Here is a 24,993-nt window from a genome sequence, read left to right as displayed (position 1 = left end):
TTGGAACTCAATCGTAAAAGATCTGGTGGCTTTCTGTTACTGCCTGTGTGCCTCTCTTCCCCCTTCCCTATAGAGCGTGTATTGGTCAGTAATGTGATCCCTCCCGTGTTATGTTCTGATCCAGGGACACGGTGCCATGTAAACAGGGTGCAAGATCAAATTCCGTTCCGATCAATAGATCCAAACTGAATTCAATCTGTTGTGTAAATGGATTAAGGAGCTTGGGGGATGGTACAGAGAGAGAGCTAGAGAAAGACAACCTCAAACCATAACGTCTATCATAGCCTCGAGTAACCTGAAGAGCCATTGATGTAATTAGAGCTCTAAGTCTGAAGTAAATGGAGTCACGGCAATCGGAACGAAGGCAGGATCGGCAATGGCTACTTAACACCCTCCCACCCTGAGAGGAAGCCGAGGCTGCCTTTTGCAGGCTCATTTTTTACCCGGTCTCACCTCCATACAGGCAACAGCCGACGGGTCGTTCTCCCGGTGCTCGGCGTACAGGTGATGCCGCAGCAGCGTGGTCCTCCTGTAATTGCGGCTTCCTTTCACGAACTTGTTGCGGTTATTGTTGCTCCCCGCCCCGCTGTTGGCCCGCAGACACCAGGAGCAATACATGAGGCCCGTCTCCTGCTCGTACTGAAGCCACGGGAACTCCTGCAGCCACGACCTCTGGAAAGTGCGCTGCTGCGGCAGCAAGAAGGACTGAGGCCGCCCCAACAGGGTCAGCCCGGCTCCTCTCCGGTTGCAGCCACTGTTTTCTTCCTCCTCCTCCTCCTCCTCATCGTCTCGTCCCACTTTGACTCCGACTCCTTCTCCGGGGGTTATGGTTTGCTCTTCGTTCCCGGGCCCGTCTAATTCTTCCTCCTCCTCCTCTTCTTCCGCCTCCGCCGCCGCCGCTACCACCACCTCCTCCTCCTCTTCGGACTCGTTGCTGCTGATGGAGCCGCCGTCGACCACCCGCACCGAGACCCCTTGCTCCGGGTAGTCATCGTCCACCACCACCGTCTCAACCCAGTCCTCCTCCTGAGAGGGAGCGGCCTCGGCATCGGCAGTATCGGCCTCGGCCTCGGCTCCGGCCCCAGCCCCGTCCACCGCAGGGAGAGCAGCCGGCTTGTTGGGACTGACCGAGACGAAGGCCGCGTTAGAAGCCTCGGTGTTGTGGTGGGACCCGAGCTCCGGTTCGATCTTCACGGTGGCGGGCGCGGCCCCACTGGCGGCTGGAGCCGCTCCGGTACGGAAAGCCAGCGAGCGCCTGTTCCTTTCGCCGGACATTGTGTGTTTGTGTGTCGCTGATCCGTGGGGGGGGGGGGGGGCGGTTTAAGGGGGTGGTGGTGGTGGGGGGGGGGGGGAAAGAGAAAAAAAATATTTTTTTTTTCCCGCGATTCCCTTTCTTTTTCCTCTTTCTTTTCCAGCAAAAGTCCGGCGTCAGATGAATTCTTAAAAGTTGCGACTCGGGGCCCGGGCGCCTGGTGGAGCCTGCGGTTCTCCGGCAGCGGCTGGCCGGTGCGGAGCGTCGGTTGACTCGGCCTTTTCTTGTTGTCCTGCTGTGAGCGGCGGCCGCGCGGAGCCTCCGTCTGCCTGTCCACGCGCCAGCCCCAGGTCGCAGCGGTCTGAGTCCGCGAGACACACAGCGGACGGCAACGGGCAAACCTCCCACACTGCACCGCGCGCGGGAGAAGTGACTGGAGGGGACTTCTCTTTCTCGATGCCCTCGCCTTGCAAATCAATCGCTGGAGTCGCTCTGTGTATATATATATATATATATATATGTATTTATATATTTGTTTTTTTTAAAAAAATTATACATAACAAAGCTTTTCTTCCGCTCCTGGTAACCGTTCGTGTGGCTTTTAGCTACAGATTTCTGTTTCTGACATTACAGCATCGAAGAACATAAGTCATGGGAGCAGGAGTAGGCCATCCGGCCCCTCGAGCCTGCTCTGCCATTCACTAAGATCACGGCTGATCTTCGACCTCAACTCCACTTTCCCGCCCGATCCCCATATTCCCTTAGTGTCCAAACATCTATAGATTTCAGAAAATTAACAGATTTGCTGAGTTCAATTTCACAAGTTGCCACTGTGGGCTCTGAATAGGAACAGGAGCAGGCCGTTTAGCCCCTCGAGTCTGTTCCACCATTCAGTGAGATCATGGCTGATCTGTGACCTAACTCCATGTACCCACCTTAGCCCCATATCCCTTAATACCTTTGGTTAACAAAAATCTATTAATCTCAGTTTTAAAATTAACAATTGAGCGAGCATCAATTGCTGTTTGCGGAAGAGAGTTCCGAATTTCTACCACCCTTTGTGTGTAGAAATGTTTCCCAACTTCACTCCTGAAAGTCCTGGCTCTTAATTTTTAGGCTACGGCTCATAGTCCTAGACTTCTCCAACCAGTGGGAATAGTTTCTCTCTATCTACCCTATTAGTTCCCCTTAATATCTTAAAAACGATGATCAAATCACCCCTTAATCTTCTAAATTCCAGGGAATACAACCCTAGTTTGTGTAATCGCTCCTTGTAATTTAACCCGTGGAGTCCAGTTATCATTCCAGTAAATCTATGCTGCACTCCCCCCAAGGCCAATATATCCTTCCTAAGGTGCCCAGAACTGAACACAGTACTCCAGGTGTGGCCTAACCAGGGCTTTGTTGGAGGAGCAGTACTATCAAAATATGCAAAACGTATTGTTTATTTGTACTCAGGAGGTGGGAGTTGCACTGAGGAGGTGATAGAGGGCCGCTTTCTTCACAACAATTCTTTTACAATTGAGTGGGGTTGCTGGACGACTTCAAAAAGCATCAAGATTCAACCACTAGAGTCAAGTGTAGGCCAGAGTAGGGGTGGCAGGCTCCCTTCCCTGAAGGGCTGTAGTGAACCAATTGGGTTCTTAATGACAATCATTGTCATTTTTTTTCTCTGGTGCAGGTCCACAAATTAACAGATTTGTTGAATTCAATTTCACAACTTGCCATGGAGGGATCTGAATTTACAATATCCGAGTGGCTAGTCCAGCACCATAACTACTACACTACAGGACCCCACCAGGCATAACATCACCTGGAATCATAATTCAGCAACCAAAAATAAAAATCAGTGCGCCGTTAAAGCAAAAATGTGGCTAAAAATGCCAGTTAGCTGTGCAATATATATTGCGAAGTAATTGTTTTTTTGTACAGAATCATTACAAGTGCTGAATAGTTCTCAGGATAGAACTGACAAAACACTGTGTTTTATCTAGCACTTAATTTCCTCATTGTTTTAGCAAAAAGGGTGATGTCAGTAAAGCATAGTGGTGGTCATGGGAAATCTTCATATATTTGTGCCCTTGAACAAGGAAAATTTCCAGTTGTACAATTGCCCAAACTAAAGAAAGCATTATGAATTACCTAACATTAGGATAAAGTACAGGTGGTAGTTGGTGGAAGCAACAATTTGATGTGATAAATTAAGACTAGCATGAAGAATTTTATTGGCACAATCTTAAAGCATTGGCTTCAATATTTTCCCCTTAGCATATTAGCCCAATAGGCACTAAATAAATCCAATGATAACAGAGAGAGCAACAGTAAAAGTTAAGGGCCAAAAGTAAATACAAATTCCTGTACATAGAAGCAATTAATGAATTTAATGACTTGCAAAGTTTTTAAGCTTTTTTTAACAGCTTGTCACGACAATGTTGTGTACACTCAGCCAATTCCAATCATGATGCCACTTTGTGTCATGCCATCACGTCACAGACACACTGATTGCATCTCAACACATTTACTGAGCTCTGAAAATCAGTGGCAGTTGGGAAGACCCAGTAAAACAAATGGATCACTGCTGCCCCCAGACTAAGCTCTGGAATTCCCTCCCTAAACCTCTCCACCCCTCTACCTCTCCTCCTTTAAGACGCTCCTTAAAATCTACCTCTTGGACCAAGCTTTTGGTCACCTGTCCTAATATCTCCTTATGTGGCTCGGTGTCAAATTTTGTTTAATAATCGCTCCTGGGAAGCATCTTGTGATGTTTTACCACGTTAAAGCCGCTATATAAATGCAAGTCATTGTTGTTAACAGGCCTGTTAAGTTAATCTTTGGTGGTGCCCATCAGTTGTTTGGGACTCACAGTGAGCTGGCAGTATATTCTGTAAAAGCTTAATATAAAGACCAGAGCACAGCAGAATACTATGAAGTAAGATTAGATATTGTTCCTGAACTTTGAGTTGAGCTTGACTGGGGAATTGTTGGCCTATTTTAGATGGGCCATTAGGGATGATGCTGGTTTATGCTGCATGTCATCAATCATTCTCTGAGGACTCTCCTCTTAGGACTGTGCCACGAACATGTTCAGTTGACCCAACTAAACTGAAATTATTTCTTGGTATTTACACATGTATTTCCCAGAAATTTGTGAATCTTTTGCAGTGTCCACTGGTTGTGAAAGGCTTGTACCAGATCTCCGAACATGGGCAAGCAGGCAAAGAGTGGGCCAGTGTAGGAGGCCAAAGATGGAAATGTAAGAGTGTGATAAGGAAGGGAGTTGTTGCACAGGGACGTCAGGATCACACTTGGAGACAGAATGGAGATGTTCAACAATGCAGTCACCAAATCTGTGTTTTTGATCTCCCCAACGTAGAAGAAACCACACCATGAGCAGTGAACACAGCATACAAGATTGGAAGAAGTACATATAAGTTGCTCTCTCACTTGGAAGGAGTATTTAAGACCCTGGACAATGGTACGAGTAGAGGCAATTGGGCAGGTGTTGCATCTGTTATGGTTGCATAGGAAAATGTGAGAGAAATGACAGCCTGAAGCGGGGTGATGGAAACGTGAGCAATCCCTCTCGGAAAGAGAGGAAGAAAGAAGAAAATGTGCTTACTGGTGGCATCCCTTGCAGCTGGTGGAAGTGATGAAAAATGATTTGGCAGATGGTAAGGCTACTGGGATGGAAGGTAAGAGCGAGATTGTTCTAAAAGGATGGAAGTGGGCTTAAAGCAGAAACACTGGTAATGTGATAGATGTGGTCAACTATAGATGAAGAAAACATCAGCTGAGGAAAAAGGAGAACATGCAGAAGGTGGAGTCATTAGAGCAGATAAGAAGGCAATCCAATTTGTTATCAACCAATACTATTTGCCATTGACTCTTTGCTATTCTTTTGAAGCATCAGCAATAGATCAAACTTTATTTTAAAGTGACATCCATAAAATTCAAATAAAATTTTTATATGACATCTTTGAATGTGTGAAAATAATAAAATTGTGGTAGCTTCAAATGTCAGCAGCCACCCATGTATTCCTCAAATCAGTTTTTTTCTACCCTTCTGACTGGATCATTTTGATTGTCGCATCATAGCTCAATCTCATGGGCAAGTCCCAATACCCTATACCTTCAAGGGTATTTATCTTAACCTTGAGATCTAAGTAATACACCCAGGATAATAAAACAACAAATCTTCTCTGTTAATTGCTTTTAGCTACTAGACTTATTCTATATCTTCATCAGATGTCTGCTGTCTTTGATGAGCAAATAGCATATCATAACTTAGGATTTTGTTTTAAGTTAAAAACCATTAAGCAAATTTATTTAACAAAAGATGAGCAAGCAAGTAAGTAACAGTCAAATAATGCAGTTATAAATTTACAACAGAAAGTCTATTATCTAACTCTTCAAGTAGACAAAATAATAAAGCTGATGAAATACTGAATTTTATGGCAAGAGGTATAGAATACAAAAGTTGAAATGTAATGGTGAATCTGTATAAAACCTTAGGAGACCTCAGTTGAAATAATGTTTGCATTTTTGGGCTCCATACTGCAGACATTAGAGAGGGTAAGTGAAGATTTACTAGGATGCTAGGAAATACAAATTCAATTTTGAAAATTGGATCTGTTTTCATTAGAACATTGGAAATTATGGGATGATTTTGATACAAAGGGATGGGACAGAGTAGATGGAAAGAGACTTTTTCCAGTGGCTAAGGAATCTAGAATGAAGCGGACATAGATATAAAATTAAATGTAAGAGATTTGAGACAGAGACCAGGCAAAACTTTTTTTTCACGGAGGATTGTAAGACTGTGGAGTGCACAACTGGAGTTAGTGATTTAAGCAGAGACCATATCAACATTTAAGAATAAGTTAGATAAATGGTTAAAGGAAAGGGAGATAAAGGGATATGGGAACGAGGCAGACACAAGGGATTAGGACTGCTGCTTGGGTGGAGGATAAACACCAACACAGACTGGCTGGGCCGAACAGCCTGTTTGCTTCTTGTAATTTCTGTGTAATTCTATGTAATAAAAAGATCACAACTCTAGGAACTAAGATAATCCTTTATAAATAACTTTGAAATATGGACAGTATTTCTTTTTGAATTTGTTACCACTGTGGGAACCTAATGTCAATCTAAACTGCTCTTTGGAAAATTCAATCCATTTTTCTATCTTTCAGGAGTTTCAAACTGATTGGTTTCTACTCAGAAATTTTTCAAGTTGACACCTTAATTTAAAGCAAAAAACCCTTTCTTATGTAACAGAAAAGAATTAACAGACTAATCTGAATTTTGAATATCTGAGCATTCAATTTGAAAAAGGAACTGTCGGTCATGCTCAAAACCAAACCAATCACACAGCTTTTAGTTTTGAATTATTCTTCCTTGAGTCTCTAAATTGCAACATTGCATCAAAATAAGCTTGATACTCAAATCTGAACTACAGTCATTTTTTTACCTATATAGTGTGAGTAGATTTAATGGAACAGGCAACAAAATAATTTTTGTTGCACCATGTAGTATTGACACAATTGCCGTTTAAAATATTTTTGAAATGCATGACAGATTATTACTAAAATTGTGCTTATCCAAATGCACATATTGCAAAAGTAGTAACTATTAACCAGGGGTTCATTACTAAATATATATTTTTATAAAATTGCTAAGAATTACTTTACGTTCCATATTTACATACATGATGACAGATGGAAGGAAGTGTGTAATAGCAACTATTCAGGTGTACTGACAAGAACATTGGCCCAGAAATTGCTCATAAAATAATGGGGATGCTAACAGGGCTCAACGTTATTTCAGGGCAAATTGAAGAGCAAGTTCTGGTGAGTGCACATGCGCAGTCAAACACAGAAATGCGGAAATTGCTCTACCATTTGCCCTGTTCGTTTGAAAGCTGCACGGGAAGGACAGTTCGCCAGCTGAATGAATGGACCAGTGCAAACATGTTCTCCACCCCAGCTGGAAATGAACTAATCTCTCCATAAAAAAGGTATGCTGGTTTTTTTTGTCTAAACTAACTTTTAAAGGCATGGTAAGTCTTAATGACTGCTAAACAACATCTCTGGCACTGAAAATTAACTTTTAAAAATGTGGGGTCTCATTACTTATGATTTTAATTGTTGTTGACGTTAATTAAAACATTTTTAAAATTAAAAACATTTTTTTTAACTTTTTCTGTCTGTCTCTTTTATCTGTCTTTTAATTCAATATTTCTTACCCACTCTTTATTTCACTTTCTCTAACTGATTTTACATTGAATTCACTGTTGTAGCTTTCATTTCCTGGTTCTGACTGCGCGGCTTGTCAAGGATGCTTGAATTTGATTGGTTGAGGGGAGAGAGCGATCCTTTCCCTGCTCTCACAGCTCAAAGAAGCCCGGGAAAGGACGCTGCACTTTTTGCTGCTCACCATTAGAGGAAATTCCCGCACTAAAGCCTGTGGATCGTTTGTGGGTGAGTTTATGACTAACAAATGGCGGGCAATGTTCTTTAACTGCTCAGTGCAATTTCCGGGCCATTAACTGCGAGAGCTTACATCAAATAGTTTTATTATTTTTTATGAAGCTCAAGATTGTGTTACAAACTCATTGAATATACAGTCATGCTTCTGTCATTGTGTATAATACAGTAGTGTACAATTAAAACATTTTGAGTCCTTTAAAAGATGGTTAAGATGGGATGAAGTTTTCTTTCTTTGTGTGTTGCGTTTTCCATTGTGATCTTTAGATCAGGTGACAGGAAGCATTGTGATGAACACTCACAATGGCACAGCATCATATGGCAGGAATAAAAGTGTTACAAGAATATGTGTAGTTTAAAATATTTTAAATATAGAGGGGAAAAATCTGTAGCTGGGAAGCAGGATGGTTTGAGCCTGGTTTTGTCTAATGTGTATCTGGAAAGAGAAGACTTGTGATTTTCATTTACAAAAAGCTACTGTTCATTTTAAAGACACAGATAGCTGACCCAGAGGGTTTCTTTATTTTGATCACAGGTCATCAGAACTGGGCTTAAAGTTGTATCTATTTTAACAGCAAGCACTCTTTATCTGCTGCTTTATTTCAAGCACTGGTTGTAATTTAAAGTGAAATCACTTCAATGTAAACAGCCTTGCATCAGAGGATTGCATTTAGCAACATTGCTTTGGAGGAACAAATAAACTTAATACACAAGCACAGAAACCTAGCTGTGAACTTGTACTTTTCAGGGTATAAAATTGTGGGCAAAACATACTTTATCTCTGAAAGATAGAAAAAAGAGTGAAAAAGGATAGAAAAAAGGGTGAAAAAGGACAAAAAAGAAAAGACTTGCTTTTGAATAGTTCCTTATTACAACTCTTAGAAAAAGTCCTACAGAGCTTCACATACAACAAACTATTTTGAAGTACAATGGTTGTTGTTATGTTGGCACACACATCAAAAGGAACGTGTCTTTGGAATTGCAGAAAATGTCCTGGAATTTTTGTCTAGATTTTCTAAATTAGGAGCAATTTAGAACTTTAGGCTTTAATACAGTGGATATCTCTATCACGTAGAAAAATGCTTATAATTAAACCAAGATGATCCTGGATATTTTCTAACCTTTTAAGGGCATCTGTGAAATAAATATCCGGAGTAACAATTTCAGTTAGGTATCGCATTTTAAATTGAACAAATCCATACCTACATCTAGAATTTTTTTAAACTTCCCTCTTTTTTTTTACTTTTCCTCCATTATTTAGTTTGTACCATTCCGCAGACAGGAAAGCAGATGCCAGACCTCGATGCCATTCTTCAACTAGGTGGATGGAAGCGCATACAAATGTCAGAAGGTGCCTTGCTTACTCTCTTTTCCTTTCCTTTTAATCACATCGCTGAGTGAGGGATAGAAGGTAAGAATCTGCACTCCATGACACATTGCATCAACACATTGTGGTAATGGACCAGACCATAATCTGGGGTTTAAGGAAATCTAAGATACCAGGTCACATCCAGAAAAAAACAGCCAGTTCTTTGAGACACGGCCATGATTCATGGATCAATTCTGAGGAAACTATACCCTCTTCTATAACTAGCATGAGCTTTTTTCTAGAATTTACTATTCCTTCTCCCGCAAGCACTGATGATACTAGCGTAGAGGCACAATAAGGCTCTATAGTAATATCAGATAAGTTCTCCTGTGATACTCAAGTGACTCAAACGGTGAGATTATCTGCACTAAGAACTGGAAATTTATAACATCTCTTTACATTGAGTCTACTGCACAGAAACAGGCCATTCGGCCCAACTGGTCTAGGCCGGCGTTTATGCTCCACACGAGCCTCCAGACGAAGATCATTGTGTTTAGAGTGGAACAGTTCAAATTGTGTAATGTCACAAACAAGGATGTACCACTCAATAAATGGGCCAAAGCCTAATGAAGAGAATCAGTTATTTGCTAGTGGTAAAATTAGTTCGTGATAGGGCTAGTTCTGGCAGAGATTTTTGTACAATTTCAGTCGATTTAGAAGATCAACATGAGTCTAGCCCTTTCCAGATGAATGGAAAAAATTGAAAATGGCTGGAGCTAAACTTGACTTTCTGCTAATACAATGCATTGTTGTTCTGATAATCTCCAGTAGACTCCTCACAACATAAAAAAGAAATGGCCAAGGTGGTATGGTGCTGTAAAGCATTGGTTCTCCAACATGATGATTATATTTTCCTCCCATTTACTGCCTGTTTTGTGGCAGATTCTGGGCTTGTCACTGATTTCTTGCTGGTCCAAACCCCGTTGCAATCTTCTTCCACCCCCAATGTGGGATGGCCCACAGCATCCACTGCAATCTACCTGCATCATGTAAATGAGAATTAAATAAATTCCTGAAGCCCGATAGATATTTCTCCTCTACTGCTGTTGGACAGCCTAACACAAGCACCAGTATACAATAGACGTTGCTAATTGCGAAGTACTAATAGGCAGGTTAAAGTATGGTTAATGGACACATTATTAAGATAGTGTACTTGGTCAAACTTTACTGCCAAGAGCATTTTATTTTCTTTGTTTTTTGAGATCTTTTTCTATTTGCAGCTTTCTAATAGTTTCTGTATTGCTGCAGGTGCTGTGGAGATTTTATTTTGGACCTTCCACCACAAAACGAGGGACACAATGGTCTTTCCGCCATAGACTGCCCTGTATTGCGAGGGAGCAAGAGGAAAGTCAAGATGGCAGCAGGGTAAGCAGGCAGTCAAGGCTCTACTTTAAAAAGAGGTCACCCAGGAGAAATCACTGCCAGCTGCCAGACATCTGTAGATGCAGCTCATAAGGGACACCTTGACCTAAATAAGATCCGTGCCAACTACAGAATCAGTGTCGTCATCATGGTCTCCATTTGGCACCTACATCAACATATTAATTTGTTGAATTCCAGCTCTCCTCCATAACCATCAAGACTCCCATTTGGAAACCATTCTACTACTGTTTTTCACAGGCATGCCTCACCATGCCTTCAAATTATTCTGCACATATCCCGTCAGTGCTAACACCATTTAAAGAAAAACAATCTATGTTTCTCTCTACTTTTGTTTTCACCAGTGCATACAATTGTAGAAACATAGAAAATAGGAGCAGGAGTAAGCCATTCGGCCCTTCGAGCCTGCTCCACCATTCAATATGATCATGACTGATCCTTTATCTCAATACCATATTCCCGCTCTCTCCCCACGCCCCTTGATGCCTTTTGTGTCTAGAAATCTATCTCGCTCCTTCTTAAATATATTCAGTGACTTGGCCTCCACAGCCTTCTGTGGTAGAGAATTCCACAGGTTCACCACACTCTGAATGAAGAAATTTCTCCTCATCTCAGTCCTAAATGTCCTACCCCGTATCCTGAGACTGTGACCCCTCGTCCTGGATCCCCCCCCCCCCCCAGCCAGGGGAAACATCCTCCCTGCATCCAGTCTGTCTAGCCCTGTCAGAATTTTATATGTTTCAATGAGATCCCCTCTCATTTTTCTAAACTCGTGTGAATACAGGCCTAGTCGACCCAATCTCTCCTCATACGACAGTCCTGCCATCCCAGGAATCAGTCTAATGAACCTTTGCTGCACTCCCTCAATGGCAAGTATATCCTTTCTTAGGTAAGGAGACTAAAACTGCACACAATACTCCAGGTGTGGTCTCACCAAGGCCCTGTATAACTGCAGTAAGACATCCTTGCTCTTGTACTCAAATCCTCTTGCAATGAAGGCCAGCATACCATTTGCCTTCCTAACTGCTTGCTGCACTTGCATGTTTGCTTTCAGTTGTGTGCCTTTTCGATTCTAACCTCTATTCCTCGGTACTCCCTCTGAGGTGGCTGGTTGCTATTTTCCAGCAGAAGCCTTGAGGAACTGAGGCGGCACTTCCTTGTCTTTGATTATGGGCTATTTTCCTTTTCAAGTAGAAAGTAGAGAGTGTGAAGACACTCTGCTTATCATCATATGGACTGTGACCCAGATTTTAGAATTAGTATTCCTTAAAGAAATGAAAACAGGTGCAGGAGAAAGTACCACTGCTTCCCTACATGTTGGGTTGTGAGTAAAGGAACACTTGCTGGGGAAGGAAGATGGTGTGAAGGGTATTGGTGAAGGGTATTGTACCTTCTACACATTGCTGGTAAGTTGTATATGGTGGTTAATGCAATGAGAGCATTGTAGCTGCAAATGGGTAATATGCTTATTAGAGTGCATTTTTACAAGACATGACTGCCTCCTGTTACCTTGGCTGCTTTGTAAGCTCATAAACTTCTTATGGCATTGAGTAGGTACGTGCCAAACGTGGCACTCACTGTCAAAACCATCTCTTTCCACTGGACCAGGATCACCGCTTTAGTAGTAGCATTCTCGCATCTGAGTCAGAAGGTTATGGGTTCAAACCATACTCCAGAGACTTAAGCACTCAATTTAGGCTGACACTTCACTGCAGTACTGAAGATGCTGTCTTTCGGATGAGTTGTTAAACGGAGGCCCCGTCTGCCCTCTCAGGTGGACATAAACGATCTTACGGCACTATTTGAAGAAGAGCAGGAGAGTTCTCCTGGTATCCTGGCCAACATTTATCCCTCAACCAGCAGATGGTTTGGTCATTTATTTCATCACTGTTTGTGAGACCTTGCTGTGTGCAAATTGGTTGCCGTGATTCCCTACATTACAACAGTGACTACACTTAAATACTATTTAATTGGCTATAAAACGCTTTGCGACATCCTGAGGTTGTGAAAGCCACTATATAAATACAAGTTCTTTCTTTCTTTTCAAGGACCTCCTTTCCTCAGAGTCAAAAAGCTGGGTTCTCTTTTGCCAGAGTTCAGCCACTAACACCTCAACTGAAGAATCTGTAAATTTGGGGACTTGATGCCCCGAAGAAGGACCAGTCTCCGATATTGCAGTGAGCCAAATTGTTACAAATACAAAATGGATGCTTTGGCCCTTTCAGCTGCTACAGCCAGTTTAACATTGCAGCAGCATCAGATAACCCTCACCTTAAAATGGGGGTCCCAACACAGGGTGAAAACAGTACCCAGAATCTTTAATTACAGTCCACTGAGGAATATCCAGCAGGATCACAATGACAGGTGGAAATGCACTTTCAGTTAAACCTGCGACAGAGGAAGATCTAGCCCAATGTGTCACAGTAATAGTTCTTGATTGTTAGTCCTAGACTGTTCCACTGGGGAGCCACCTTGTGGAAGACAGGGACTTCCCTACAAAGAGAGAGAAGAAAAATAAACAAACAAGTCACTTCTGATTCATTAGCTGAAGGAGGCAATAATGATAGATTTTAATTCTCTAATTTCTCTTATTATTGCCTCTTTTTATCTTACACCATATCGCTTCTGTCATTTAATCATCTCCTGTCCTCCACCTAATCACAAACCATTCTTTTTTTTCTCTCCGCCCCCTTTTCCCTAGCTATGTTCCTACTTATAAGCTGTTCATTTGTAACATCTCCCAGTTCTGATAAAAGATCATCGACCTGAAACATTAATTCTATCTTCCTCTCTCCACAGATACTGCCTGACCTGCTGAATGTTTCCAGCATTTTCTGTTTTTATTTCAGATTTCCAGCATCTGCAGTATTTTGCTTCTTGGAATATTTGAGACTGGAAATCGCAAAGGCATGTATAAGAGTTTCAGTGATGGATGAGCTGAGGTAGAGACAGAAACAGGCACTGTTGTGGAGGTGAAAGTAAGTAATCTTGATGATGGGTAGGATGTGGAGTTCAAAGTTCAGTTTAAGGTTGAACAGGATACCAAAAATGAAAACAGTCTGATTCAGCCTAACAGAGTGGTCGGCATGGGGGCTTGAAGCCAGTGGCAAGGGAGCTGAGTTGTAGAGGGCGTTAAAAGTGATGGCTTTAGTCTTCCAAATGTTGAGCAGGAGGAAGTTGTGACACATCCAGGACTTGATGTCAGATAAGCAGCCCAACAGTCAGTTGAGGGCTCAGGAGAAGTGGTGAAGACATAGAGCTGGACATTAACATACATGTGGAAGCTGACCTCACACCAGTGGATGATGCCACCAAGGGGCAGCATATAATTTAAGAGGAGGAGGTCAAGAATAGATCTTTGGGGGACAGAGGAGTTGGCAGTACAGAGGAGGGAAGAGATGCACTGGTTGCATTTGGATAGGTAGGAATAGAACCATGAAAGTGCAGCCCGGTGAAGATGGACGACTGAGGAGAGGTATTGGAGGAGGATGATGTGAACAACCATGTCAAACGCTGGAGTGATAATGCACCCACATCGCAGTCACAGAGGATGTCGTTCATATTCTTGACATGGGCTGTTTTGGTGTCGTGAGAGGTGCAGAAGCCTTACTGGAGAGATTTGATCAGGAAGTTTGGGAGAGATGGGTATGCAGCTGGGAGGCAATGACATGTTCAACGACTTTATACAGGAAAGGTAAATTGGAGTTGGGGCGGTAATTGGAAGGGTAGATTTTTTGAGAGGGGTAGATTTTTTGAGAGGGGTGATGAAAATAGTTTTGAAAGGGAGAGGGGCAATATTTCCAAAAAGGGAACCATTGATAGAATTGGCTAGTATGGAGCAGGAAGGGGAGTTTGGTGATCAGGAGTTGGGTGGGGAGGAGACTGAGAGCAAGAGGTGAGCCTGAAGAGGGCAGGGGCAATGAGAAAAGACCGGTGTTGGGGGGGGGGGGGGGGTGGCGGGGGTGGTGGTGGGGTAAGTGTTACGGAAAGTGAGTGTGACACTTACAGAAAGTATGAGCTTTGTGCAAGGGTGTTTTATATATGCATAAATAGATATTTGAAAAGGGGGCAGCGAATTGCTTTTAACTCAAGTATGCTAAATAAGGGTTAAAATTTTGATTTTTTTTTTAGCTATCTCAAGAAAGCACTATTTTCCTCTGTTAGCTCTCTGCTAAAACTGAAAAGCCAATGGGAACATACCTACAATAGTGCTGATGAGCTACTTATTAAGATACTAACCACACTGTTAATGGGCTGAAATCTGCAAAACTTCGATGATGATGCTGTATAGTGCGGATGCCTATAATGCTTTTCAATATGATTGGCTTAGCTGAAAGCCTGGCAAACTTTCTGTAACCAAAAGCCCTGCATTTACTCACCCCCCTTAAAGGCAATCCTACTTTTTGCAAATAAAAAAATGCAGCCTTTGTTTAAATATTGTTTGCAGGAGCGCTCCATGCTGTCCCTTTGATAAAGCTTATTACTAGTTTCAACATGTATATTTGTCAGTTCCTGGAACAGGTTAGTAAATGTTTAAAATTGTGAGGAACAGATCACATCACATGCCTCAAGAGGCATCATGTGTCAGGGGTGGAAGTAGTTACAGTATAATATAGAGAAAATGCAATTCAGCTGTGCCCCTCGGAATAGGGATGTATCCAAAGATCGGATGCATACCTATGATATCTTGAAACTGTTCACCATTTTGGAGTGTAAGTGGAAGCTGCAGCTATTACTGTACTTAAATGGAACTTGAATTGCAACAGGAATAATCATAGCTGGCTTTGCTTTTTTTCCCCCAAATCTTGTACAGTCATATGGAATCACAACGGGGGTGAAATTTTTCTTTGGCAGTAGCGCAAAACAGGCGATAGTAAATCGGCAGCCCGTTTTACCCTCCCCTTGATTTTCTTTTTGATTGACTTCAGTAGAAAATAAATTTGGGGGAGTATAAAATGGGCTGCCGATTCGCTATCGCCCATTTTGCACTAAAACTCAGGCCTAGCTATTCCAGACTGTTGGGATTCCCACCAGAAGTAGGACAGAGCAGGAGTTATAGCCACTAGTCCAGCCCCGTTGTGAACCTGTCCCATTTTCCTTGGGCAAGGTTAATTATATACTCAGCATGAGCTCCCACACTAAGAGTGCTGCTTTTTGGAGTGCACCGCTGAGTGGAAGGAAAGTCAACTGCTACAGCAGCAATTGGCATGCTGCAGCAACTTATAGGAGCAATTGTTCCAGCAGCATCATATAGCGAGCAGCAGCAATGTGTGAATCAGCATCCTCCTTTCTGAGGTACTGCACTCTACCCTGTTCCTATTGCTCTAAATAAGCACCTTAATTCTCCTCCAGCTCTGGGTCACTATCTCTGCCTGGAGAATGCCTCTTTAATTGAGATGTTATTTAGTGGAGATGGAGCTTTGGCAGAGGTGGAGAGGAATCCCACAGAGACCTAAGCCCCACCCTGTCGCTGTCATTAAATGCAGCGGGGCAGGCAATAGGCAGGTGGCGGGGGTGGGGAAAAGTCCTGGAGAAAATTCTAGCAGCCATTTTTAGGGCAGGATGTGGCAAGCCTCCCCACCTCATTTTCCTCTCTTCGATTTGAGAAGAAATACTTCAATGGCTCGTTGACAAACAAAAAGCACCATGGGTCAATCTTATTTATGAATTCACACTCCCCATCGTGGAGCTTCACCTCATGGGAGCACAAATTGGGATTTCAGGGGTACACCTGAATTCCTGATGTGCCGAGATTGCAAATTCGTAATATTATCCCTTATTAAAGTAGGATCAGCGCATTATCATGCTTAGCATCTATTATAGGAATAACTGGGGAGTGGATCAACAGTTATGGAATGCTTTGTTAACATTAACACACCAAATTTATATACTTTAATGCAGATTTAGTGCAATCATACTGATAACATTCACAGCAGTCTTTGTTTTATGCAGAATAAAATCCCTGAACCTCCAAGTGTTTTATACCATTGACAAATTTATTGTAAAGAATTACCTGAATATAATTGCCTTCAGCAGTATATTTTTATTTAAAAATAGACGGATCTATAGATAGATAATCTCATGTCAACACAGGGCCCAAGTGGGCCTCTCGTAAAATTATCTGGGACAGGCCTTGGAATTCTTATATGAAAACATAGTATGATAGGAGTCTGATTGCATGTTCAAAAAACATCAGCCTCCAACCAGCTGGTAGAGACACAGTTTAAACTGCAACACAAATTTTATTACTAACATAAAACGTCTTTCGAAAAACTCACCTAGCAGGTTCTGTTCCTCAGTTTTATGTTGGCAACTCGGGAGAGTGCCCAGAATAAAACATGGATAAAGCCTAGTGTTGAAATGGAGTGGGAATGACACTGAGAAAGGCACTAGTGGATCTCTCAAGGCTCATGGAAAGTCAGAGCTTACGGTCTCTCTCTTATAAATATCTGTTGTATTCATGTTGCTGATTCTCTCTCTGTTTCTCCTTCTCCTTCTGTTCCTCCTTTACTGTTCTCTTGTACTTCTCTCTGCATTTCTCTTCTTTTCTGCTCCTTTCTCAATGCTGTTCTGCTTATCTCTTTTTCTTCCTTTCAGGCAGGAGGTAATGGATGATGTGATAGGAAAGGGAGCTGTCGAGGTCCAAAGGGTATATTTTCCAGTAGCACATGCAAGGAAAATGCAGCCTGCGGTGCGTGGTAGCTCCCCATCCTGTCCCCATCTCCCATCCCTCTTGCCTCCTCCCTCCACCCTCACTCCCATTGCCTCAACTACCCCTTCAGTTTCCACTACCCCCTCTCCACTACCCTCTCCACTTTCCACCAGCCTCTTTAGTTCTTCATATCCTTACCCCATTGCCTTCACAGTAACCTCTCTCCTCCTCTTCCTTCTTCCCCCTCTACTCCCCTCCCTCACCTCTCCCCCTTCTGCATTCCTGCAATCCCTTACCCGTATCCCATCCCTCCTGATCCCATTCTTTGGCTTGCCCCTTCCATCACCCCACCTCCTCCACCCTCATCCCATTCCTTGCCTTTGCTCCTTTCAGCCTCCATCCCCTCCTATTCACTCTACCTCATCCCGCACCTCTTCCATCCCCTTTCCACGACCTGCTGTGCTCTCTTCTAGCCTGACTCCAAAATAGTTTCCCAGCATTAAGTTGGGAAGCCGACAGTTTGTTTTTTAAAGTGCCTATAGCACTCATATTTATTTATATAAGCATTACTAAAAACAAATTGGTAGTTTCAAGTAGCAATGAGGACCCAGGATGGAGACAAGGATGTCCCAAGTGTAGCCAATGGCCTGAGTCGGATGGGGATGGTGTCTGAGTACAGCCTAAGAATGGCCAAAGATGGGTGGGTCAGCATGGGAAGTGGACAGGCCCGAGGCCCAAGTGGGATAGAACATAGGATGGCCAAGATGCCCTCAAAAAAGAGTGAATCCGGGTGCCAGAGCTGAGAAAGTGTGGCTGGGAAATTGTGAGAGGAAGTAAGTGTGACACTAACGGCAAGTGCATAGTATATGCAAAACAATTAATTCATTACTAGCATCCATGGTGTTACTCACGGTGAGCCAGACAATACACTGTTTTATAACAATAAGGGTGTTATCAAAGTGTCACGGGTAAAGTGTGATGGAGTAAGTCTGACACTGGAGTGGAGCTTGAACTTATACCTTCTGACTCAGAGGTAAGAGTGCTACCACTGGACCAATGCTGACCGCACACAAGACTTTTAATATATTTTAGATAGATGTTTTGGACATATTCTCATTTTGTTTGGAGCAGACTTAATTGGTTTACATGGAACAGCAGGCAGGTGCAGCTGGACATCAGTCCTATCTTTTTTTCTTTAGCTCCCTTGCTGGTTCCTTCAGTTGGCAGGTGTGCGCTCCAGCTTGTGAATTATTAAAAGCTGGAATTTCCATTTCTCACATGAAAGTAAAATTACTATGTGCATTAAAGCTAGCGCATGTGCTAACTGTGCATTAATGTAGTAATTTGTACATTTGCATTCGCGTACTTTTCCCTCTTTTTGTATTTACTCTTGTGCTTAAGATGCAGCATGAGCATATTTTTTTGCTTATTAAGTGCTTGTTAGGTATAAATTAATGAGATTTGTCCAAAATTACTCAGGCTTCACGTCATGAGCACATTGCATTAATGAAGCCAATTAAACCTGGCAGTCAAGTAGCAAAGGGAGCAGGCAGATATTAAGCAGGGAGCAAAGTTGGTGGCATTGTATAGATTCATTTGGTGAATTTTAACAGAGACTGTAGCAGCATGGATGCATCAGCAAGTATTGCTGGATATGCTGGGGGAGGAGCACCAGGTGTTGGAGTGGAGGCCCATAGGAGAAGGACCACTGAGATTTGCTACTACCCCAGGCAACATATCTACTGTGGATGGATGAGCTACCTCAACCTCATTGAGGAGTATCATGTGATCAGCTGGTTTGTGATTTGCTATTACATTACAGAGATCTTGTTTTGTTTCGACATCCTTGTGACTGCTTTAAATTCAGCACCAGGATCCAGCAGTAAATGTAGACACAATTCTATGGATAGTGCGGTATTCTCACAGTACAGAACATCATCTTCATCAATTTCACCCATGTGGCCATTCAAGTAACTGTAAAAAAAAATCCCTTGGTGTTCATCAAAAAAAAGGAACATGAATCCATGAACCTCCAAGCAGTGTGCAACCAGAGGCAATGAAGTAAACATGTAAATGCATGTTTTCCAGGGAGTACCCACGATACATTTATCTAATGAGAATTATAGTTCCCAACTCTGGCAAGGAGAGAACAGATTGAAAAGTGAGCTCTTTGGAGATATAGTTTGCTAACTTGAAACAGGTTTGTAACAACTTCAGCATGTAACATAAAATGAGGCACATTCGAGAGACAGCAACCTCCTCAAACAGACATTGCTCTGCTTAACTAATGTTTCAGAGCTTACGACTGCTCTTTAATATGCAGTAGAAACAGTTGGCAGAATGCTCTGTACCACAGCCGTGGAAATGCACACCTGAGGAGTAGCAACAAGGAGGAGAAGGACAACAATGTGCAGGAGCCACCAGAAACAGAGTTAACAATGCAGCAAGCAGGACAGGTGTACTGCTCTGTTTGAGGAGTTATTCTTTTGATACCAGCACAGTTACTATCTGAAATATAGATAGGGAGTCACAAACCTTTATGTTTTCTTCACATCATTTTCTGTTAATGATTTCTGGTTCTGAAATATACCTTGTTGCCGTTGGTTTAATCTATTAACAGCAATAAAAAATTATTGCAATCTTTGATTTGCTTTGTTTTAAAATAGGGAATTGTGTAGACTGCATTTAACAAGATGTGTTATTGTCTGTTACAATTCAAGCTTTTTCCCTCCACTTTTAACTTGTGCTTACAGCAGAAAAGCAGTTTCCAGAAGCACACCAAGGGAATGAATTTCCTCACTCTTTTTCGCGAAATAGCGGCGCGACAACAATTTTTCACAAGTACACTTGGGGTTAAGCGATTTGCGCCACTATGCACATTTAATTCATTTGCCCCGAATTTCCTCAATCTTTTTGGCCCTTCCCGCAATCCCCCAGCCTATCAGTCAGTGGCACAGCAGGTGTGATTTTCCTGGATTTACCCTCTATTGCAGGCTGAGGTGCAGCAGTTGTAGCATCACCAGATCAAGGTGGGTGTGAGGGTAATGTAGTAGATGTAATATATTTGGACTTTCAAAAGGCCTTCGATAAGGTACCGCATTGTAGACTCATGACTAAGGTCAGAGCATGTGACGTCAGGGGACAAGCAGCAGAATGGATAGCAAGCTGGCTGCAAAACAGAAAACAGAGTAGGGGTTAAGGGTAGCTACTCAAAAGGTGGGAAGTGGTGTTCCACAGGGATCAGTGCTGGGACCACTGTTGTTCACAATTTACATTAACAACTTGGACTCGGGAATTGGAAGTACAATTTCAAAATTTGCAGACGACACCAAATTGGGGGGTGTAGTTAATACAAAGGAAGAACGTGTCAAAATGCAAGAATGGGTGTGTAATTGGCAAATGAATTTTAACATAGGTAAGTGTGAGGTGGTACATTTTGGTAGAAAGAATAAGGAGGCCACATACTGCTTGGATAATAAGAGTCTAAACGGGGTAAAGGAGCAAAGGGACCTCGGGGTACGGATACACAAATCACTAAAAGTAGCGATGCAGGTTAATAAGGCCATAAAAAAAGCAAATCAAGCACTGAGGTTCATTTCTAGAGGGATAGAATTAAAAAGCAGAGAAGTTATGTTAAACTTGTATGGAACCTTGGTTAGACCACACTTGGAGTACTGTACACAGTTCTGGTCTCCATATTATAAAAAGGATATAGAGGCATTGTGGAAGGTACAAAAAAGATTCACAAGGATGATACCAGAACTGAGAGGATATATTTATCAGGAAAGGCTGAACAGGCTGGGGCTCTTTTCTCTAAGAAAGAGAAGACTGAGGGGTGACCTGATAGAGGTCTTTTAAGATAGGAAAGGGTTTGATAGGGTAGACGTGGAGAAAATGTTTCCACTTATGAGGGAGTCCAAAACTAGAGGTCATAAATAGAAGTTAATCACTAATATTCAGGAGTGACTTCTTTACTCAAAGAGTGGTAAGAATGTGGAATGTGCTACCACAAGGAATAGTTGAGGCAAATAGCATAGATGCATTTAAAGGGAAGCTAGATAAGCAAATGAATAGAAGGGTATGCTGATGAAGTAGGGAGGGAGGAGGCTCATCTGGAGCATAAATGCCAGCATAGACCTGTTGGGTCGAATGGCCTGCTTCTGTGCTATAGACTCGATGTAACTTGAAGATAGTATCGGTGAGGAATTAACATGTGGAAAGCGACATATTACAGAGGAACCAGAGGATGCAGATGTGGAAATGGAGCCTGATGTAGTTGAGCAAAGTTGTAAGACATAAGCCCCTGGCTGCAAAGCATGTGGATGATGATCTCAGGGATCCTGCCCTGAAGGATGCTAGCAGAGGTTTAGACACATACAGAGGCTTCTCTCAATATGTGCGACAGATGCTTGGGATAGCAGTGGAGTGTATTGCCCTGCTGTGCACCAACATCTGATGGGGCAGTCTAGAGAAAGTGGAACCCTCAGGAGCACCTGTAAACCATCTCCTGCCTCTTGAGTGATCCAGGCAAGTCAGTCAACTCAGTATGGAGGCACTGAATGAAGGACTGCAGGTCTTAAAGGACTGTCTGGAGAGGTCACTGTCAACCAGATTGCAACATATACATGGCAGTATATGAGAGGGACCAGAGGATATTTGCTTGATTCTCTATTACGGATTTAAGGATATTTCTGAAACCGTTTGAGGTTCATTCTCCTGCTCATTGTTGGTAACCAGAATTCTGTTCCCAATACCAGTGGAGAAGCTGGTGTGCATGCCTGAGAGGCTGCTTCTCCTCACAGAAGCAGCACAGAGAAGCACTACACCAGCTCCCCTCAGAAGCCTTCATCTTTGCAGGATAAGGTTGCCAAGAAGCCCATGACAAAGAGTCAACCTGTCCCATGTCCATCCCGAGACTTGGGGGCCCTGAGAGAAGGGCCACCTCCATCACAAGAAGCTCATAATATTCTGAAGTAGCTGTCTATATGTCAGATCCCAGGCTTTCAGGTGGCATGAAGAAGGAGTGGTGGGAAATGGCAAAGAAAATCTTGCATGGTCACAAGGGGTATGCATGGTGACAAACCAATAATGTTTTTGTGAATAGTTACAATACAGCACTGGAATATTTGATGTAAGTCTTGCTTGGTGTTGGTTCTCTTGTAGCACAATGGGACTTGTAGCACAATAGGAAGCTTTGATGAGACTACCAAATGATGCTGCTCTATTCTTCTGTGAAGGTATGCTAAATTGAGACTGTCTCACAGCTGTCTAGCAGATGTTGCCACTGTACCTGTTTCCTGTGCTGGGTCTTCAGCATCAGCAGTGTCATTATCAGATTCTGGCATCCTCTGGAACATCTACCATCAGTCCTTTCTGGATTGCAAAGTTATGAAGTACACAACATGCTACTGAAATTTGCAAGACGTTGTTGGGCACATATTGCAAGGCATCCAGACACTGATTTGAGCATCCCAATGAGTCGCTCAATTCTTATCTTTTTCCTCATGCGTGCTTCACTGTAATGTTCCTCTGCAGCACTGGTGGTCCTATGAAGAAGCATCATGACCCATGGGAGTAGTGGATATCCTGCGTCACCCAGCAGTCATTCTGCCTCTTGCCCCTGTTGGGACACTGGGCTGACTAAGTACAGAAGCATCCTGGCAGCTCCCAGCATATCGCAAATTCATGTGCAAGAAACTATGCCTGTCATTACAAATGAGCTGCACATTTAGGGAATGGAAGCCTATGCGGTTCATATAAAAATATGGGAGTTTACCTTTGGAGTGTGCAATGTCACATGGGTGCAACATATAGCCATCACATCCCTGGGGAAACCGGCAATTCTGAAACATTTGATGGCCTTCTCAGTCAACTGTATGGGAGCACCATCAAATTATATAAATTGAGCTGCCTTGGCAAAGAGGGCATTGGTGACTTGCTTTTACAGCCTCCTGTAGTTCCATTTCCTCCTCTTCCTCCAGCATGTTAAGTGGGATTCCCACTGGGAAGCCTATGTGCAGCTTTTGGATACAAGCTCAATAATTTTATTTAAATACAATGTTTTCCAAGGTTAACACAGAAAGTAGGGGAAGGCTTCCCGAGTGTAACAGTGAAAATAGTTTTCTAATAACTGTAGTGAGTCCCAAGATATAATCAAAAGTCTCCACAAGAAATCTCAGTTGAGCAATGTCCCTTTAACCAAGTATATCTATCTTGATGAACGGGTCCTGGCAAACTGCACCTTTTAAACAATAGCACACATTTTCAAGGGCAGATGGAAAGGCAGAAATAACAGAATTTAGAACGGAATTTATGCGGGGCACTTCTGGAGCAGAACCTATCTGTCCCAAATTCCTGGATCCTCAAAGGCGTAATTTTTTTATTATTCATTTTTGGGATGTAGGCATCTCTGGCAAGGCCAGCATTTATTGCCTATCCTGGATGCTTTTGAAAAGGTGGTGGTGAGCCTTCTTCTTGAACCGGTGCAGTCTATGTGGTGAAGGGACTCCCACCGTGCTGTTGGGTAAAGAGTCCCAGGAATTTGAGCTAGCAATGATGAAGGAACGGCGATATATGGCCAAGTCAGAATGGTGTGTGACCTGGAGGGTAACTTCGAGGTGATGTTGTTCGCATGCACTTGCTGCACTTACCCTTCTAGATGGTGTAGGTCATGGATTTAGGAGCTGCTGTTGAAAACACCTTGGCAAGTTGCTGCAGTGCACCCTGTAGATAGTACAAGCTGCAGTCAAGGTGCTCCAGTGGTGGATGTTTAGACTTGTGGATGAGGTGCCAATCAAACGGATTGTTTTGTCCTGGATGGTATCGAGCTTCTTGCGTGTTAATGCAGCTGCACCCATCCAGGCAAGTGGAGAGTATTTAATTACACTCCTGACTTGTGCCTTGTAGTTGGTAGAGAGGCTTTGGGGAGTCAGGAGATGAACCACTTGCTGCAGAACACCCAGCCTCTGACCTGCTCGAGTAGCCACGGAAATTATGTGGCTGCTCCAGTTGAGTTTCTGATCAATGATGACCCCCAGGATGTTGACTGTAGGGGACTCGACAATGGTAATGCCATTGAACATCAAGGCGAGGTGGTTATGCTCTTTTTTGTTGGAGATGGTCATTGCCCAGCACTTGTATGGTACAAATGTTACTTGCGACTTATCAGCCCAAGACTAGATGTTGTCCAAGTCTTGCTGCATGCAGGCATGGATTGCTTCATTACATGAGGAATTGCGAATGGAGCTGAACACTGAACATTCACCAGCGAACAGCCCCACTTCTGACCTTATGACGAGGGAATGGTTTTTGATTAAACTGCTGAAGATAGTTGGGACATGGACACTCCTCTGAGAAACTCCTGCAGAGATGTGTACAGGTTGAAATGATTGGCCTCCAACAACCCCAACCATCTGCAGACTGGCATCTGTGATGGTGAGAAAGTTAGGAAGAGGCCGAGAAGGATCATTCACTCGGCACTTCTAGTTGAAGAGGGTTGCAAACACTTCAGCCTTGTCTTTTGCATTCATGTGCTAGGCTCCGCCATCTTTGTGGATGAGGATGTTCATGTTAGTTGCTTAATTGCCCACCACCATTCATGGCTGGGCGTGGCAGGGTTACGGAGCTTTGTCCTGAACCATTGTTTGTGCAATCACTTAGTTTTGTCTATAAATCCAGACTGTAGCCTTGAAGCTGTTGGCTTCAAAATTTCACTTATTGAAACTGGCTATGGAGTGCCAATGTAATTCTGTAAAATGAAGTCTCTGACCACTGACCTGTCAATCAATGAAGACACCAGCCAACCAGTGACCCTATCCACCTTTCAGTAGTCTGAACAACAGTTGTGAATCAAAGC

At 42.9% G+C, this 24,993-nt stretch overlaps 1 protein-coding gene and 1 long non-coding RNA gene across 4 annotated transcripts in view; one reads left to right on the top strand and one right to left on the bottom strand.

Annotated features, from left to right (window-relative positions):
• Positions 1-1,654, bottom strand: part of zbtb10 (zinc finger and BTB domain containing 10) — a 66,402-nt gene extending 64,748 nt beyond the window's left edge. Inside the window, exon 1 of the mRNA XM_067980672.1 lies at positions 454-1,654. Within this exon, the coding sequence (XP_067836773.1) occupies positions 454-1,275 (822 nt within the window). The 5' untranslated portion in view covers positions 1,276-1,654. The remainder of the gene's footprint in view (positions 1-453) is intronic.
• Positions 496-19,772, top strand: LOC137316841 (uncharacterized). 3 transcript variants are annotated; one of them, XR_010961629.1, is made up of 8 exons: positions 496-1,234; positions 4,415-4,923; positions 7,079-7,268; positions 7,551-7,731; positions 8,999-9,088; positions 10,355-10,471; positions 13,336-13,464; positions 18,752-19,772. It is a non-coding gene; the product is annotated as an uncharacterized lncRNA (long non-coding RNA). The 3 variants fall into 3 exon arrangements; XR_010961626.1 differs by having other exon boundaries at positions 497-1,234; positions 13,286-13,464; XR_010961627.1 differs by having other exon boundaries at positions 499-1,234; positions 4,626-4,923; positions 13,286-13,464.
• Positions 19,773-24,993: the final 5,221 nt, after the last annotated feature.

Source organism: Heptranchias perlo, chromosome 3, assembly GCF_035084215.1.
Source record: "Heptranchias perlo isolate sHepPer1 chromosome 3, sHepPer1.hap1, whole genome shotgun sequence".
In the NCBI taxonomy this organism is placed as follows: domain Eukaryota; kingdom Metazoa; phylum Chordata; class Chondrichthyes; order Hexanchiformes; family Hexanchidae; genus Heptranchias; species Heptranchias perlo.
Note: the sequence above shows the minus strand (reverse complement) of the source record. Positions and strands in the feature narration are given on the sequence as shown.